This window comes from Struthio camelus, chromosome 25, assembly GCF_040807025.1.
Source record: "Struthio camelus isolate bStrCam1 chromosome 25, bStrCam1.hap1, whole genome shotgun sequence".
Classification (NCBI taxonomy): Eukaryota; Metazoa; Chordata; class Aves; order Struthioniformes; family Struthionidae; genus Struthio; species Struthio camelus.
In genome coordinates, this window is record NC_090966.1 from 4,589,084 (window position 1) to 4,607,540 (window position 18,457).

Sequence of the window (18,457 nt, forward strand, 5' to 3'; positions counted from 1 at the left end):
CCGCCTCCAGCCTCCGTGCCTCAGTTTACCCGCTGGGCATGGTGGGTCACGGCTGGCCGAGCACCGTGCCGCCCCGCAGGCTCGCGGTGGCCTGGGGCTGGGAGAAACCCCCTGAGCCGGAGCCGTCGGGGCAGCACTGACCCCACCGCCGCCACCGTGCCTCAGTTTCCCCATTGCGATAAGGGGGCAACTGGATGGGAGGGTGAATCGCGCCAGGGCAGGGCAGCGCGGGCGCCCCAGAAGCAGCGGGGCTGCGCGGGGAGGGGCGGCCTTGGCGGCACCCAGATAACGCCAGGGCCCGGCGCCGCCCGCCTAATCGCAGCACCCAGCCCCGGGGGCTATCGCACTCCCAAGGCGGCCACCCGCCTGCCGCTCAGCAAACCCGCGGCCGAGGGGCCCGATGGGGCCGGGTAGCGGGCGCCAGTGGTCAGAGCTGGGTGCGAGGGAGGGTTTCGCCTGCAGCATCTTTGCACCCCAGCTGCACCCTGGATGGGTGCCCAAAGGGCCTGGGTTTGGGGCTCGGAGCTGGGAGCCTTTTAGGAAGGTTGCACATGTGTGTGCACCCGCATGCACACGCATGCGCACACACCCACATGCATGCACATTCGTGTATGTACGTGCGCATGCACACACGCGTGCATCCGCATGCACATGCACACCCGCGCACACATCTGTCTGCACACGCGAGGGAGCTGTGCCCGGCTGGCTGCGGGTGTCAGGGCAGCGTCCGCCACTGCAGCGCGCTGCAGGACTCGAGGATGCGTCCGGCCCGGAGGCTCGCTGCGGGAATCGGGGCTCCTGGCCACTGCACAGGGCGGGTTCAGCACCTCGAGCTCGACAGGGCTGTGCAGAAGGCGTCGTGCGCTGCGTGCTGTGCCATGTGCTGTGCTCCGCGTGCCATGTGTTGTGCAACGCATGCCATGAGCCGTGCACCGTGTGTCATGTGCCATGCACTATGCCTCATGCCATGCACCATGTGCCATGTGCTGTGCTCCGCATGCTGCGTGCCATGTGCCGTGCACCACGTGCCATGTGCTGTGCTCCGTGTGCCGTGTGCCGTGCACCACGTGCCATGTGCTGTGCACCACACACTGCATGCCGTGCACTGCGTGCCATGTGCCGTGCCCCGTGTGCCGTGTGCCGTGCACCACGTGCCATGTGCTGTGCACCACACACTGCATGCCGTGCACCGCGTGCCATGTGCCGTGCCCCGTGTGCCGTGTGCCGTGCACCACGTGCCATGTGCTGTGCACCACACACTGCATGCCGTGCACCGCGTGCCATGTGCCGTGCCCCGTGTGCCGTGTGCCGTGCACCACGTGCCATGTGCTGTGCACCACACACTGCATGCCGTGCACTGCGTGCCATGTGCCGTGCCCCGTGTGCCGTGTGCCGTGCACCATGCGCCGAGTGCCGTGCACCGCACACCGCAGCCTTTGCAGCCCCATCTCGCCTCTGCAGCCGAGCGGCGGCCCCCCGGCGCCCGGGGCTCGCCCTAACGCCTGAGGGCGCCCTGAAACGGCGCAGGGAAAGGCACTGCTCTTCTGCGTGCAGCACCCAGCTGGGATCGCCCCCGGAAAGCGCCGAGGATGGCGACGCTCCGGGACTCGCAGCCTCCCGGCGGGCGGGCAGACACGTCCCGCCGCTGCCACCGCCACCGTCACCTGCAGGCCCTGCCTTCGCCTCGCTCCTCTGCGCCGGGGGAAACCTCCCCGGGAACCCTCGGTTTTTTCTTAAGTAAAAAAAAAAAAAAATCAAATCCCAGTAAATAAGTGTCACGGAAACGGGATTCCCGGGGTTTCCCTTCGGGGAAACCCCCGCGATGCGGGACGCGGGGGCCGGGCTGGCGCGGGGGGAGCGGGGCCGCGGGCCGGGGGAAGCCGGGGAGGCGGGCGGGCGGCCAGGGCGCAGCCCCGAATTTGCAAGATGGTGCGCCCCGATAACCTTGTTTATGGGGCCGGCCACGGGTGAGGGCGGGCGCGCGCCCGCCGGCCGGTGGCCCGGCCAGATTAGGGGGCCAGCGTGACTCGGCATTCGGGAGCCGGGCCGCGGGCGCGTCGGTCCTGCGCCGCCGGCAGCAGTGGGCTCGCGCCCAGGGCAGCGCCGTCGCCGGAGCCAGCGCGGGTGGTAGGTGCGGGGCGCGCGGGCACGGCGGGCCGGGCTGGGGGGGTGCGGGCGCTGTGCGGTGCGGCGCTGGTGCAAGAGGGCAGGTCCTGCACCTGGGTGCGTGGGGTGGGTGCTATGGACTTCATATGGAGCCAGGCAGGATGCACGGCGTGGGAGCTGCGGGCTCTGTGCTGAGGTCGTGGGATGCACGGCGTGGGAGCCGTGGGCTCCGTGCTGAGGCCGTGGGATGCACGGCGTGGGAGCCGTGGGCTCCGTGCTGAGGCCGTGGGATGCACGGCGTGGGAGCCGTGGGCTCCGTGCTGAGGCCGTGGGATGTACGGCGTGGGAGCTGCGGGTTCTGTGCTGAGGTCGTGGGATGCACGGCGTGGGAGCCGTGGGCTCCGTGCTGAGGCCGTGGGATGCACGGCGTGGGAGCCGTGGGCTCCATGCTGAGGTCGTGGGATGTACGGCGTGGGAGCTGCGGGTTCTGTGCTGAGGTCGTGGGATGTACGGCGTGGGAGCTGTGGGCTCCGTGCTGAGGCCGTGGGATGTATGGCGTGGGAGCCGTGGGCTCCATGCTGAGGTCGTGGGATGCACGGCGTGGGAGCCGTGGGCTCCGTGCTGAGGCCGTGGGATGTACGGCGTGGGAGCCGTGGGCTCCATATGGAGCCATGCAGGATGCACAGCGTGGGAGCTATGGACTCCATGCTGAGGCCGTGGGATGCACGGCGTGGGGGCTGCAGGCTCCACGCTGAGGCCGTGGGATGCACGACGCGGGGGCTGCGGGCTGCAGGCTCCGTGCTGGGGCCAGGCGATAGCAGAGCTGGGGCTGGAGCTGGCAGGCATGGGGCCAGGGCTAGCAAAGCCAGGCCAGGGCTGGCAGAGCTGGGGCCAGGGCTTGCAGAGCCAAGGCTGGGGCTGGCAGAGCCGAATCCGGGACTAGCAGAGCCAAGGCCGGGACTAGCAGAGCTGGGGCTGGGACTAGCAGAGCTGGGGCTAGCAGAGCCAGGGCCAGCAGAGCTGAGGCCAGGACTAGCAGAGCTGAGGCGGGGGCCGGCAGAGCCAGGGCTAGCAGAGCTGGGGCCTGGACTAGCAGAGCTGGGGCCGGGACTAGCAGAGCTGAGGCCGGGGCTGGCAGAGCTGAGGCCGGGGCTGGCAGAGCTGAGGCTATCAGAGCTGGGGCCGGGACTAGCAGAACCGGGGCCGGGACTAGCAGAACCGGGGCCTGGACTAGCAGAGCTGAGGCCGGGGCTGGCAGAGCTGAGGCCGGGGCCGGCAGAGCCGGGGCTAGCAGAGCTGGGGCCGGGACTAGCAGAGCCGGGGCCGGGACTAGCAGAGCTGAGGCCAGGGCTGGCAGAGCTGGGACTAGCAGAGCCGGGGCCGGGGCCAGCAGAGCCGGGGCCAGCAGAGCCGGGGCCGGGACTAGCAGAGCCGGGGCCAGCAGAGCCGGGGCCAGGGCTGGTAGAGCCGGGGCTAGCAGAGCCGGGGCCAGCAGAGCCGGGGCCGGGGCTAGCAGAGCTGGGGCTAGCAGAGCCGGGGCCGGGGCCGGGGCTAGCAGAGCCGGGGCCAGCAGATCCGGGGCCAGCAGAGCCGGGGCCGGGACTAGCAGAGCCGGGGCCAGCAGAGCCGGGGCCGGGACTAGCAGAGCCGGGGCCAGCAGAGCCGGGGCCGGGGCCGGGACTAGCAGAGCCGGGGCCAGCAGAGCCGGGGCCAGGGCTGGTAGAGCCGGGGCTAGCAGAGCCGGGGCCAGCAGAGCCGGGGCCAGCAGAGCCGGGGCCGGGGCTAGCAGAGCCGGGGCCAGCAGAGCCGGGGCCGGGGCCGGGACTAGCAGAGCCGGGGCCAGCAGAGCCGGGGCCGGGGCTAGCAGAGCTGAGGCCAGGGCTGGCAGAGCTGGGACTAGCAGAGCCGGGGCCGGGGCCAGCAGAGCCGGGGCCAGCAGAGCCGGGGCCGGGACTAGCAGAGCCGGGGCCAGCAGAGCCGGGGCCGGGGCTAGCAGAGCTGGGGCTAGCAGAGCCGGGGCCGGGGCCGGGGCTAGCAGAGCCGGGGCCAGCAGATCCGGGGCCAGCAGAGCCGGGGCCGGGACTAGCAGAGCCGGGGCCAGCAGAGCCGGGGCCAGCAGAGCCGGGGCCGGGGCTAGCAGAGCCGGGGCCAGCAGAGCCGGGGCCAGGGCTGGTAGAGCGGGGGCTAGCAGAGCCGGGGCCGGGGCCGGGGCTAGCAGAGCCGGGGCCAGCAGAGCCGGGGCCGGGGCTAGCAGAGCCGGGGCCAGCAGAGCCGGGGCCGGGGCCGGGGCTAGCAGAGCCGGGGCCAGCAGAGCCGGGGCCGGGGCCGGTAGAGCGGGGCCGGGGGCGCCGGTGCTCGGCGCTGCAGGCGGCGCGGCGGAGCAGCCGCTCGCCGTTATCGGGCGGCCGCAGCCGGGTCGGTGCCGGCGCCGCCCCCGCTCTCCCGCCGCGGGGTCCCGGCGGCGGCAGCGGGCACCTGCCCGGGCACCGCCGGGCCCGGGGGGCCGCGGCCGCCTCGCGTGGGGCCGCCTCGCGTGGGGCCGGGGGGCTCGCCCGGCGCGGGCAGGCGGGGCAGGAAGGAGGAGGCCGGGTCCGAGGCGGCTCCGCGTCCCCGCCGGGGTCCCGCGTCCCCGCCGGCCCGGCCGCCAGCTCCTGCGGCGCCCTGGTGAGAGCGGGGCGGGGGGGGGGGTCCCGGCCCCCCCTCCCACCCCGACCCCCACCCTGGGGGGCGCGGCGCCGCCGGCTCCCCGGCCGCCCCCCCCCCGACGTGGGTGCCCCCACCCTGGGGGGCGGCGGCAGGAGCCCCTGGGCTCCCCCGACTGGGGGGAGGCAGCGGGTTGAGGAGGGGGGGACCCGGACGCCTGGGCCCCCCCCCCCACCCACGCCGCGACGCTGCCCCCGGGGCAGGTGGTGCGGGAGCGGGGCGCCCCCTGGCGGTGGGTCGGGGCAGTGCGGCGGGCGCGGGGCGGGGGGGTCCGGCGGGCCGTGGGCAGGTGTGAAGCGGTGGGCGCGGGCGGGGTGCACGCGTGGGTGCGTGCGCGTGGGCGTGCTTGCACGGCGGGCTGCGCCGGCACGGGCGCGCCTGCCTGCGCGTGTGCACGCGTGGGGGGGGTCGCGGGTGTGGGTGCCTGTGTGCACGCGTGGGCGTGCAGGCACGGCTTGCACCTTCACCCCCAGGCCTCTAAGCCCAGGGCTCTGCCGAGGCGGCGGGTACCGGCGTGGGGGGGGGAGGAACAGGGACCCAGCAGGTGCAGGAGGACCCCCTGCCCGGCTCCCTCCCGGCGGGCGCAGGGGGTCTGGGCTTCCCTTTCCCCTTGCTGACCCTGGAGCTCGCCCTTCGGCAGGCGGACGCGGGGCTTTCGGAGAGCCCTGCAGCGTGCCGGGGACGGGCGCGGGTGGGTGCCCGGGGCACCCGGCCCGTGGGCGCGGCGCGGGGTCGGGGGGCGCTCGGGCAGTGCCGTTGCCTGACGTCGGTGCGGCCGTTCCCAGCCGGCTGCCGGCGCCCCGGAGGCTCGCGGGACAGGGCAGCGCTTTCCCGGGGGAAACCTCCGTCCCCGGCGGGCCGGGACCTCGCTCGGCCTTTTGCGGCGCTCGGGGAGCTGATTACGTGGCTGCGGCCCCCCGGCGCGTGTCGGGGCTGCGGGAACGGCCCGGGCATCCTGCCCCCAGCCTGTTCCCGCGGAGGGCGGACGGGGAAAAAAACCCAAACCCCTCTGCTCCCGCGTCGCGGGGGGCCGAGCTCTGCCCGCGCCATCCCGGCCTCTCCTAACCTGCTTTCTCTGCCCTTCTCGCTGCCCGCCGAAGGCCGCAGAGCTCGGGGCCGCGGGGGGTTATGGTGCCTCCAGGCTGAGCGCTGAGACAGAGCGAGGCAGAGGCAGGGGCCGAGCGAGGAGCCATGGAGGGGCGAGCTCAGGTAGGCACCCGGCCGCCCCGAGCCCGGCCCCTGCCCGCTGCGCCCCGCTCCGGCCCCTCGGCCCCCGGCACTGCCCGGCCGGGAGCTGGGGGGGATGCCCTCCTCGCCGCTGACCCCCTCTTCTCTGCCGCAGGAGGACTACGAGGAGGCGATGAGGAAAAACCTGGACCCCGAAGGCTACGAAGACCGCAATATGGATGGCGCACGCCTCTCGCTGGAGGAGATGAGCAGTGAGTGGCTCTGTCAGTTGGCAGAGGGGTGCTGAGGCGGGGGAGAAGCGCCAGGCATGCGCGGGTGCCGGCGTTGCATGGCCACTGGGGTTGTGCGGGTGTCAGCGTTGCACGGGCACTGGTGCTGCATGGGTGCCGGCGTTGCATGGCCACCGGGGTTGTGCGGGTGTCAGCGTTGCACGGGCACTGCGGTTGTGCAGGTGCCGGCGTTGCATGGGCGCCGGTGCTGCACTGGTGATAGCGTTGCATGGGCACCAGTGTTGTATGGACACTGGCAGTGCACAAGTCCCAGAGATGCATGGGCACCAGCGTTGCATGGGTGCCAGCATCGCAGCAGAGGTGGCATTGCATGGGCACCGGTGTTGGATGGGTGCCAGCATCGCACCAGAGGTGGCATTGCATGGGCACCGGTGTTGCATGGGTGCCAGCATCGCACCAGAGGTGGCATTGCATGGGCACCGGTGTTGGATGGGTGCCAGCATCGCACCAGAGGTGGCATTGCATGGGCGCCGGTGTTGCATGGGTGCCAGCATCGCACCAGAGGTGGCATTGCATGGGCACCGGTGTTGGATGGGTGCCAGCATCGCACCAGAGGTGGCATTGCATGGGCGCCGGTGTTGCATGGGTGCCAGCATCGCACCAGAGGTGGCATTGCATGGGTGCCAGTGTTGCATGTGTGCTAGTATTGCGCCGGAGGTGGCATTGCATGGGCACCGGTGTTGCATGGGTGCCAGCATCGCACCAGAGATGGCATTGCATGGGCACTGGTGTTGCATGGGTGCTAGTATCACACCGGAGGTGGCATTGCATGGGCACCGGTGTTGCATGGGTGCTAGTATCGCACTGGGGGTGGCATTGCATGGGCACCGGTGTTGCATGGGCCGCAGTGTTACACGGGCGGCAGCACGGCGTGGGTGCTGACATGGCATGGGTGCCAGCATTGCCTGGGTGATGGCGTTGCACGGGCGCCAGCGTTGCGCGGGCGCCAGCGTTGCAGGGACGCCGCGGCCGGCGCTGAGCCTGGCGTGCTCAGCAAGGGACGGGCGACGCCGAGCATCCCGTCGCCCGAAAGCGGCGATGCCCTTTGGAGAACCCTCGGTGCCCGGCGAGGTGCCGCCTCCGACGCGCGGCCGCCGGTGCTGATGCAGGACGGGGGACGCTTCCCCAGCAGCGCGTCCGGGCGCTCCGGCAGCCGCTGCCGGCTCCCAGCTCTGCCGTCACCCGGGGGCTGCTGCTTGGCCGCCGCGGGGCCGTCGGGCGCCGTGTCCGGAGGCAAGCCCGACACCCTTGGGTGCTCTCTAACGCACCCTTGGGGGGGGGGCGCGGACGTGGCCGGCGGGGTCCATCCGCAGCAGCCGCTTTCCCCGAGGCCGGGCGCTGGCGGGGTTAAGCCGGGCAGCACCCGGCGGCAGGCAGGGCCGGGTGCTGGGCGCAGGTTCCCGCGGGGGTGCCGGGGTGCCGGCGCCGGCTAACGCCGCGGCCTGTTTCGCGCAGGGGCCGGAGGCGCCGCTGGGGGCCCCTCGGCCAAGCAGAGGGCTGGAGCCAAGGAGCTGACGCCCCTGCGGTGAGTCCCGCGCCAGGGCCGGCAGCCCCTGCCGCCGCGGCCAAGAGCATCCCCGTCCCGGGGCCACCCGGTTTGGGCGCCGGACCCGGCTCGAGCGCTCGGGGCTCGGGGGGGGGGGGCCGACCCACCGGCCGACGCGCTGTGTGTTTTTTCAGCCAGTATTTACCCAGCCACCGGGGATCCTATGACCTGGACAGGAGCAGGCGCGCGGCCGGGGACGCCCCGGGAAGGGCGAGCCGTCGGGGCGCAGGGCAAAGTGAGTGACCCCCCCCCCGTCCCCGCCCCCGCCGGACACCGCCGCGGCCTCCTCCCTGGCTTCGCTTTCGGGGTTGCTCGGTCGGCGAGTGCCCGGCGGGTGCATGTGTGTATTGGTGTGTGTGTGTGGGGGGGGGGGGGGTGCGCCCATCACCTGGGCGTCGGGGCTGCGCGGCGCCACCCAGCTCCGGGTGACCGCCGGGGCCGCTCGGCCCGTAATCGCCCGCTGATTGACGCTAAATAAAGTCTTTGTTTTGGGTGAGGACAAAAACCACTTGGGGCTGAACGGCGGCAGGCGGCAGCTGGCGCCGGGCGGCCGGGGCGGCCGGCCGGGCTCGAGGGCTCGTCCCCGTCCCCGTCCCCCCCACCCCGGCCCACGCGCCCGTCACCCGCGCCCCCTTTCCGGCCGGCGGGATGGGCTATGGGTGGCCGAGCCTCATCTTTACCGGCTCTTTCGGCACGGCCCAGGTGGCGGCCAAGGCCGCGGAGCGAGGGGACCGCGCCGGTCCCCAAGCCGTGCGGGCGCGGGGGGCACGGTCCCCCCCCACCCGCCGCCCCGCTCCCGGCGAGCCCGTGGGCCAGGAGGGAGCCGCGCAGCCGTGTTTACAGTCAGCAAAGGCAAAGTGCTTTGGGATTTACGGTGCACACACGCCGCGGCTCGGCGCCGGGGCGGGGGGCCGGGTGGAGGTGGCCCCCCTGGCCGGCCGGCTGCCCTCGCCAGCCTTTATAGGGGCGGCAGCGGGCCGGGCCGGCGGGCAGCGCGCGGTGGGGGGTCACAGGTAGGCAGGGAGCTGGGACGGTTCGCCGGGCGGCTGCGGGCGTCGAGGTGGCCGGGCACGGCGGGGTCCGGCTGGCCGGGCAGGAGGCGGCGGGAGCGGGCGGCGGGGGACATGTCGCGGCCCCGCTCGGGGCAGCCGTGGTGCTGCCACGGTCCCGCGTGAGCCTGCCTGCCGCCCGGCTCGGGGACGGCGGGGACGGAGACCTGCGGAGCCCGGCCCGGCCCCAGCATCCTGCCCAGGGAGCCGGGCGCGGGGGGCAAGGCAGCGACCGGCACCGCAGGGCACAGGGCGATGGACGGGGGACGCGTCCAGCAGCCCCAGCAGGGTCGAGGATGTGGGTGGCAGAGGTGGGGGACACATCCAGCAGCCCCAGCGGGGTCTGGGATGTGGGTGGCAGAGGTGGGGGACGCGTCCAGCAGCCCCAGCGGGGTCTGGGATGTGGGTGGCAGAGGTGGGGGACGTGTCCAGCAGCCCCAGCGGGGTCTGGGATGTGGGTGGCAGAGGTGGGGGACGCGTCCAGCACCTCCAGCGGGGTCAGGGATGTGGGTGGCAGAGGTGGGGGATGTGTCCAGCAGCCCCAACGGGGTCAGGGATGTGGGTGACAAAGGTGGGGGACATGTCCAGCAGCCCCAGCTGGGTCTGGGGTGGGTGAAATGGGTGGGGGACACATCCAGCAACCCCAGCGGGGTTGGGAACAGGGGTGACAGAGGCAAGGGCCACAACTAGCAACCCCAATGGGGTCTAGGATGTGGGTGACAGAAGCCGGGGACACATCCAGCAAACCTCAGCAGGGTCTGGGATGGGTGCAACGGGTGGGGGATGCATCCAGCAACCCCCCAGCTGAGTCAGGGATGTAGTGACAGAGGTGGGGGACATGTTCAGCAACCCCAGCGGGGTCTAGGATGTGGGTGATAGAGGTGAGGGACACATCCACCAACCCCAGCGGGGTCTAGGATGTGGGTGATAGAGGTGAGGGACACGTCCACCAACCCCAGCGGGGTCTAGGATGTGGGTGACAGAGGTGAGGGACATGTCCACCAACCCCAACGGGGTCTAGGATGTGGGTGATAGAAGCCGGGGACACGTCCAGCAAACCCCAGCAGGGTCTGGGATGGGTGCAATGGTTGGGGGACACATCCAGCACCCCCCCAGCTGGGTCGGGGATGGGGGGCAACAGGCAGGGACGCGTGGGGTGGCCGTGGGCCGGCTGACGCAGCCGTCGCTCCGCTCACAGCTCCGTCGGTGACCGATGTGGACCTGGAGGCGGCGGGGAGCAGGAGGCCCGTGTCCCGGCGGGACACCCATGAGGTGGGTGCCGCGCGGGGCGCTCCGGCTCCCTTCCCGTTGCCCCGGGGGCTCGGGCAGACTGGTGCGAGCCGGCCCCACAGCCTGGCTGCATCGTCCCCCCGCCACCGCCACCAGAGCCCGGGGACGAGGGGGGACGGGGACCCTGCTGCAGCTTGAAGGCACCTGGGGTGGTCCCGGTCGCCGGCCATCCCTGGCGCCACGGGCCGCGGTCCCCGCGCCGGGGCCCCCGATGGCACCGGCTCTTGCCGCAGGGCTACGTGGAGCTGCACGAGCTGGTCATGGACAAGAACAAGGAGCTGTGCTGGATGGAGGCCGGCCACTGGCTCAAGCTGGAGGAGGACTTCCAAGAAGCCGGTCAGTGGAGCCAGCCCCATCTCCCCTACCTGAGCTACCGCAGCCTGCAGGACGTCAGCCGGGCTTTGGGCAAAGGTGGGAACGCCGGGTCGCCGGGGAGGGGGGCCGCGGACGGGCGGCCCGAGGTGGCCCGCGGGTGACCGGCGCTGTCCCCGCAGGCACCGTCCTCCTGGACGAGGCGGCGACGTCGCTGGTGGGCATCGCCCGGGCGCTCATCGACCGGATGATCGAGCAGGGGCAGGTCAAGGCGCAGGACCGCGAGGCCATCCTGAGGACCCTGCTGCTGCGGCACAAGTACGGCGGCCAAAACCCCGCCGCCCTCCGGCTTTTGCCCGCCAGCGGGTTCGGGGACCGGCGGGCAGGGCGCCGGCGCTCGCCCGGCTCACGGCCGTCCCCTCCGGCGCTCGCAGGCACCCCACCGAGGCCGAGTCCGTCCGGACGCTGATGCCGGCGCAGCTGCAGCGAGCGGAGCAGGGCACGGCGGAGGCGGAGAAGCCGCTGCTGCAGCAGCACCAGCCCATCGAGATGTCCAAGCTGGTGGTGGGCGAGCGGGCGAGGAGGGCTGGGGTGGCGGGGGGGTGCGCGCGGGGCGACTCGCAAACGCAGCCGGGTGCCCAGGCGGAGACGCGGGTGCAAATGCGCGTGATGCTGCACCCAGCGTGCGCAGCTCGCCCCATCTCCCCGCCCGGCCCCGGGGGACGTTGCAGGTTTTCACCCCGTGCGTCTCGGCGCAGTCCGTACCCCCTCCTCGAGCAGCGTGCGTGCCCGCAGGCGTGCACACACATAGCCCGGCACAAACACGCGAGCGGGCTCACGTGCCTGCATGCAACACACGCATGGCACGTGCACACCCAACATGCAGCTGTCCATGCTGCGCGCGCGCGCAGGCACAGCTGCACGCTCACACCTACAGCTTTGTGTTGCCCTCACACACATGCACGTGTGTGCTAGCATGTGCATGCAAATGTGTGCACACTGCACAGCTGCATGCATGCATGCACATGCCCGCACCCTCACACTGCCACATGCATGCAACCGCACACCCACGCATGCATGCATGCACCCGCACCCTTGCACAGTCACATGCACACACCCACGCATGCATGCACACACCCGCACCCTTGCATAGCCAACTGCACACACCCACGCATGCATGCACCTGCACCCTTGCACAGCCACACGCATGCACGCACACACCCATGCATGCACATGCCTGCACCCTTGCACGCACACACCAACACATGCATGCACGTGCCTGCACCCTCGCAGTTGCACGCACCCACCCACGCACGCACGCATGTGCCCACACCCTTGCACAGTCACCCGCACGCACCCACGCACGCATGCGCACACCCGCACCCTCGCACGGCCGCCTGCGTGCACGCCCATGCACACGCGTGCATGCCCATACCGGCACGCGTGTGCACCCGCGTGGGCGCGCACAGACGTCCACGTGCGCCCGGGGTGGTGGGGAGGCGGGCAGAGGGCGGGTGGCAGCAGCCGCCCCGGCGCGGGATGGAGCGGGGCGCGGGACGCCCAGCCGCCTGATGCCGGCCTTCCTCCCGCCCGCAGGCCGGCCCGAGCGCCGACGAGCCCCTGCTGCCCGGGAAGGTGCCCAGGGACGCCGAGGCCTCGCTGGTGCTCGTGGGTGAGCGGCGCCGGGGCGAAGCCTCTCCGGGCGCTTCGGCTTCCGCCCTCCGCTGCCGCTTGCTCTCCCGCTGTCCGTGCCCGTGTCCCCGTGCCTCCCCGTCCCCACGTTTCCGTTCCCACGCCCCCCCCCCCGGCCGTGGCTCTGTGCCCACTTTGTCCTCGCGTCCCTCTGTCCTCGCGTCTGGCCCCCGTGTCCCCATCCGAGTCCCTGCATCCCTTCGTCCCGGTGGCCCCGTGTTGCCCCATGCCCATGGCTCCCTGCAGCCCTGTCCCCGTGTCCCCCACGTCTCCATGCCCCTGTGGCCCCCCGTGCCCCAACGTCCCCATGTCCTCGTGTCTCCGTACCCGCCACGTCCCCACGGTCCCGCCGTGTCCTGCGCCCGCTCCCCTCATGACCCCGTGCCGTCCCCCGCCAGGCTGCGTGGCCTTCCTGGAGCAGCCGACGCTGGCCTTCGTGCGCCTGAAGGACGCCGTGCCGCTGGACGCCATCCTGGAGGAGCCGCTGCCCGTGCGCTTCCTCTTCGTGCTGCTGGGCCCCGACAGCCCGCGCGTCAGCTACCACGAGATCGGCCGCGCCGTGGCCACCATGATGTCCGACCACGTACGGCTCCGCGCGCCCTCCGGCACAGCCCGCCCCCTCTGGGCCCGTGTCCCCACGTCCCCGTGGCCCTCACGTCTCCACGGCCACCGCGTCCCCGTGCACCGCGTGGTCCCACGTCGCCACGCTCCGCTTAGCCCCGTGCCCCCTTGCCCGTGGCTCCGTGCAGCCCTGTCCCCGTGTCCCTGTGACCTCACGTCCCTGTAGCTCTGGGCTTCTGTGTCCCCAGGACTCCGTGCACCCACGGTCCCCATGCACCCATGGCCCCATGGCCCCATGGCCTGGTAGCCCCAGGCTCCCATGTCCCCAGGCAGCCCTGTCCCCAAGTCCCTATGTCCCCCTGCCCCTGCAGCTCCATGCCCCCATATCCCCACATCCCTGTAGTCCCACGTCCCTCTGGCCCTGTGTCCCCATGCTCCTGTGGCCCCACATCCCCATGCCCCCTTGTCCCTGTGGCCCCGTGCCCCCCATGTCCCCATGCTCCTGTGGCCCCATGCCCTCATGTCCCCCTGCCCGTGTCCCTGGTCCCCCATGCCCCTGGGTCCCCCCATGTCCCCTGCAGGGACACGGGGTGGTGGGGGGGTGCGACGGGGGCGGCTGAGCCCGTCTCCGCCGCGCGGCGCCGCAGGTGTTTCGCCAGGACGCCTACCTGGCCAAGGACCACCGCGACCTGGCCCACGGCCTGGAGGCCTTCCTGGAGGCCAGCATCGTCCTGCCGCCCACCGAAATCCAGAGCGAGGAGCTGCTCCGGGGGCTGGTGCCGCTGCAGCGCGAGCTGCTCCGCCGCCGCTACCGGCCCCGCAAGGAGGTGCCCGACGAGCGTATCCCAAAGGACCTGGGTACGGCGGGGGACGCCCCGGCCCCGCGCGGTCCCCCGCTGCCGGCCCCGCTCCCCGGCGGGCTGGGGGGCGCCGGCGGCACCCCGCGTGTCCCCATCGCCGCCTGCTCGTGCCCGTAGGGCTCAGGCGCCGGCCGGCGGAGGACGACGACCCCCTGCGCAAGACGGGGTGGCCTTTCGGGGGGGTGGTGCGGGACATCCGCCGCCGCTACCCCAAATATCTCAGCGACATCAAGGACGCCCTGAACCCGCAGTGCCTGGCCGCCGTCATCTTCATCTACTTCGCCGCGCTGTCGCCCGCCATCACCTTCGGAGGCCTGCTGAGTAATGGGGGGGGGGACAGGGGCTGGGGGCACCCTGGGGGAGTGGGGACGTCCCCGGGATGGGGATGAGGCTCTGCCGGAGGGAGGGTACCGCCACCTGGAGCATCATCCCGCTCCCGATGTCCCAGGGACGCTGGCGGGGGTTTACGGCTCCTCCCGTGGGATCGGCACCCGCGGGGGCCGAGGAGCGAGGGGAGGGGGGAGCCCGGCGCTGGGCGCCCGCCGACCCGCTCCGCCGCTTCGCAGGTGACAAGACCAACGGCATGATGGGGGTGTCGGAGCTGCTCGTCGCCACGTGCGTGCAGTGCGTCCTCTTCAGCCTGCTCGGCGCCCAGCCCCTGCTCGTCGTCGGCTTCTCGGGGCCCCTGCTCGTCTTCGAGGAGTCCTTCTACAAGGTGGGTGCTGGCCCGCACCCGTGGGTGCCCCCGGCCCGCCGCCAGCGGCTGGCGGTCGCCTGCGCTGGGCTCGCACGGGTGCTGCCGCTGGGATGGTGCCGTGTGGGTGATGCCGCCCGCCGGGGTACCGCCATCCCCGTCCCCGCATCCCTCAGCCGCTGGGCGCGGGGCCGCGGCAGGGCCCCGAGGGTCCGGGCCGGCTGGGTGCCGGGGCTGCGGGGTGACGGCGGGGGCCGCGGTCTCTCGCTGTGGCAGTTCTGCGAGGGCAGAGGCATGGAGTACATCGTGGGCCGCGTCTGGGTCGGCTTCTGGCTCATCCTGCTGGTGCTGCTGGTGGTGGCCTTGGAGGGCAGCTTCCTGGTGCGCTACCTCTCCCGCTACACCCAGGAGATCTTCTCCTTCCTCATCTCCCTCATCTTCATCTACGAGACCTTCGACAAGCTCTTCAAGGTGCGGGGCAGGGGGCTGGCCGCAGAGGGCGAGGGGGGTGCGGGGACCCCGGCCCCCTGCCACGGGAAGGGGGCTGCGGCGCGCCGGCTTTCCACGGAAACCACAGGAGCCGCGAGGGATGCGGGAGAGCGATGGAGCCCGTTTGGTACCGTTTTCTCCCCCTCCCCAAGTGGTTCCCTGCTCCGGTTTCTCTCCTATGTCACCCTGGACCCCCATCACATCCCCCCGGACCTCCGTCCCGTCCTAGACCCTTAGCACATCCCAGAGCCCCAGCACATCTCCCAGACCCCCATCACACCTCCTGGACCCCCGGCGCTCATCCCAGACCCTCCATCCCACCCCGTCCCTCGGAGGTGCCCCGGCGCGGGCTCGGCCCAGCTCCCAGCACCCTGGGTGACGCAGGGCCACGGCGAGGCCACGCTTCGCCGCGCCGCCTGGCATCTCCTCCCAAGGAACGAGGGGAAAAATGAGCCTAAAAATAAAGCCGGGCTGGCGGCGCGCCGAGCTCCTGGCCGCGCCGGACCCTGGGTGGGCGAGCGGGGAGGACCCCACGTGCGCCCTGCCTTGTCCCCGCGCCGGCCCGGAGGGACGTGGGAGCCCGTGCTCAGCCCCAGCCTGGCCGGTCCTGCTCCTGAGCCGCTTCTCGATCCCTCCCCAGATCTTCAAGGATCACCCGCTGCAGAGGATTTACAATGTGACTCCCACGCTGAACCCCGCTATCACCCCGAAAGAGGAGCCCAACACGGCGCTGCTCTCCCTCGTGCTCATGGCCGGCACCTTCTTCCTGGCGTTCTTCCTCCGCAAGTTCAAGAACAGCCCTTTCCTGCCCGGCAAGGTGCGTGGGCCGGCACGAGCCGCCCCGCGCGGGGCCCGGGGCAGCATTCGGGGCCAAACGGGGGCTCGCTGGGTGCAGGATCAGCTTTGACCCTGCTCTTGGGGAGTGGTTTCCCCAATGGGGCTGGCTGAGAGCTTGCAGACTCGCTGCATGCCTGCCCGGAGGTCCTCGGGAACCCGCGGTGAGGCAGCTGGTGGTGACACGGCCGCGGTTCGCCCCGCAGGTCCGGCGCTTGATCGGGGACTTTGGGGTGCCCATTTCCATCTTCATCATGGCGCTGGTTGACTTCCTCATCAAGGACACGTACACGCAGGTCAGCGGGCGGTGGGGTGCAAGCAGCCGTGCTCGGTGCAGGGCGGTGGGTGGGATGGGGTCTCCTCTTCGCCCCCATCCGTGCACTGGGACCCCCCCAGCTTGGTCACATCCCCTGTTCACTGCCCCATCTCTGCTCCCGTCCAGAAACTGAAGGTCCCCAAAGGCCTCGAGGTCACCAATGAGGCCGCCCGCGGCTGGTTTATCAGCCCCATGGGCAACAGGAAGCCCTTCCCCATGTGGATGATGTTCGCCTCTGTGGTGCCGGCCATCTTGGTCTTCATCCTCATCTTCCTCGAGACGCAGATCACGACGTAAGGGGCAGCGGGGAGGGCCGTGGGGCTGGGAGGGGGCCGCAGTGCGCGGCGGGGAGCGGGATGGATGCAAGGAGGAGCTGGCGGGAAGGAAGGGCCCCCGTCCGTGGCGCCTCGCCGCCGACTCGGCCTCGTGCCCTCCTCCCCAGCCTCATCATCAGCAAGCCCGAGCGCAAGCTGGTGAAGGGCTCGGGCTTCCACCTGGATCTTCTGCTCATCGTGGGCATGGGCGGCATGGCGGCGCTCTTCGGCGTGCCCTGGCTCAGCGCCACCACCGTCCGCACCATCACCCACGCCAACGCCCTCACCATCATGAGCAAGGCCTCCTCTCCCAATGAAAAGTCCCAGATCCTGGAGGTCAAGGAGCAGCGCATCAGCGGCTTGCTGGTGGCCGTGCTCATTGGTGAGCCCCTGCAGCAGGGAAGGGGTCCCCCAGCCCCGCGTGGTGCTGGTGGTGAGGACTGGGTGCCCTCAGCCATGGTGGATCTCCTTGACCGGTTCTTCTCCACCGCAGGTGTCTCCATCCTCATGGAGCCCATCCTGAGGTACATCCCGATGGCCGTGCTCTTCGGCATCTTCCTCTACATGGGTGTCACCTCCCTCTTTGGCATCCAGCTCTTTGACCGCATCTTGTTCCTGCTGATGCCACCCAAGTATCACCCCAAAGACTCCTACTTCAGCAAGGTGAGCACCTGGCCTCGGTCGGGGGTCCGGCCATGGGCTGTGGCACCCCATGATGCCACCTAAAAACCTCCCTCTCCGCCCTGGCCTTCGCTGGGCTCTTTGGCACAGCCGATCCCCTCCGCCACCCTCCTCCCCGGTTGGCGTTGGGTGGGTGGGGGGGGGTCTCCCGAGGGTGCTGGCGCAAAGCAGCACCGCTGCGGGGTTGGGCCGGGGGGTGGTGGTGGGAGGGGGGGGGGATGGCGGCGGAGGGGCGCTGCACCCCGGCGGCTGCCCTGACCCCGCGCTCGCCTTTTCCTCCCGCAGGTGAAGACTTGGCGCATGCACCTCTTCACCGTCACCCAGATCGTCACCCTGGTCGTGCTCTGGGCCGTCAAGTCCACGGCGGCCTCGCTAGCCTTGCCCTTCATCCTCATCCTCACCGTACCCCTGCGGCACTTCCTGCTGCCCCGCATCTTCCAGGCCGACGAGCTGCAACGCGTACGTAGCCCCTCGGTCCCCCCCCTCCCCGGGCCACCGCCGCGGCCCCCTCCCACCTAACGGCCTCCCGCTTCCCCGCAGCTGGACTCGGACGACACCACCGTCGCCTTGGACGAGGTGGAGGGCAGGGACGTGTACGACGAGGTGCAGATGCCCAGCTAAGGGGCGCCCCCCCCCCCAGCCCCCTGGGGCGCCCCGGACCCTGCGCCGCATTTGTGTCCCCCCCCCCACCACCCTGCTGCCACCCCGGCTCGGAGACGCGCCGCGGGTTTCCCACGGCCGCCGGGCGACGCGACGAGGCTCGGCGGCCGGCGAGGCGGGGGGCCACGGGGGGGCCGCTCCGGCCACCCCCCCCCCACCCCGGCCCCGAAAGCACCCGCTTCCCGTTTGCAAAAGGAGTATTTTTTTGTTTTTATTTCCCTCCTCCTCTTTTTCCTCTTGTTTTTCCGTCTGCGGCGGCAAGGTCTCCTCTGCCCTTGGGGGAGCAGCTCAGGCCGGGGGGGGGTCCCCTGGGACCCCACCTCCTGGCCCCCCCCCCCCCGGGCAGCGCGGGGTGGCCTGTCCGCAGCGTCACCCGCCCGTCCCCTCCCGGGGAAAGACCTCCAGGGCCACCGCAGACCCCGCTGAGAGGGGAAACCAGGCAGGCACAACCCCCCCCCGCCGGCTTCCCCGCTCGGCCCCGCTTCCCCAGACGAACTTTCGGTGCTAACGAGCCCGAAGGGCTCAGCTCGGACGAGCTCCTTCTCCCGAAAGGCCCCGAGCTGTTTTTCACCTCTTTCTTCGCTGCTTGCTTGGGATTGAGGGTCACGGGCGCTTTGCTGGGGCGCCCGGTGCTGCTGCTTGGATTGACTTGGCTGGTGCCCCCCCCCCCCCAAAAAAAAAAAAACAACTCGGGGCCTTTCCCTGGGTTTGCATTAACTTATCGATGTCATCCCCGGGGTAGGGATGTAAATAGTCCGACAGTGGGGGGCTTATGCGTTTGCAACGAGGAAAATTGCACCCCCCCCCAAAAAAAAAAAAAGAAAAACCAAAAAAAAAAAAAGATGCTGGTGCTTCTGCAGTGAGGGTTTATT

General features: G+C 71.5%; 1 protein-coding gene across 4 annotated transcripts; it reads left to right on the plus strand.

Moving 5' to 3' along the window:
* Positions 1–2,036: 2,036 nt before the first annotated feature.
* On the plus strand, positions 2,037–18,457 carry SLC4A1 (solute carrier family 4 member 1 (Diego blood group)). 4 transcript variants are annotated; one of them, XM_068919225.1, is made up of 22 exons: positions 2,037–2,127; positions 5,910–6,018; positions 6,152–6,248; positions 7,743–7,812; positions 7,968–8,068; positions 10,081–10,154; positions 10,406–10,583; positions 10,667–10,802; positions 10,919–11,048; positions 12,081–12,156; positions 12,575–12,759; positions 13,385–13,595; positions 13,715–13,918; positions 14,164–14,312; positions 14,568–14,762; positions 15,421–15,597; positions 15,821–15,910; positions 16,057–16,223; positions 16,373–16,626; positions 16,738–16,907; positions 17,211–17,384; positions 17,466–18,457. In XM_068919225.1, exons 2-22 carry the CDS (start codon positions 6,001–6,003, stop codon positions 17,544–17,546), a joined length of 2,937 nt encoding a protein of 978 aa, XP_068775326.1. In that variant the 5' UTR covers positions 2,037–2,127; positions 5,910–6,000; the 3' UTR covers positions 17,547–18,457. The 4 variants fall into 4 exon arrangements, with proteins under 4 accessions (XP_068775326.1, XP_068775328.1, XP_068775327.1 ...); XM_068919226.1 differs by lacking the exon at positions 5,910–6,018 and having other exon boundaries at positions 2,047–2,127; XM_068919227.1 differs by lacking the exons at positions 7,743–7,812; positions 7,968–8,068 and having other exon boundaries at positions 2,046–2,127.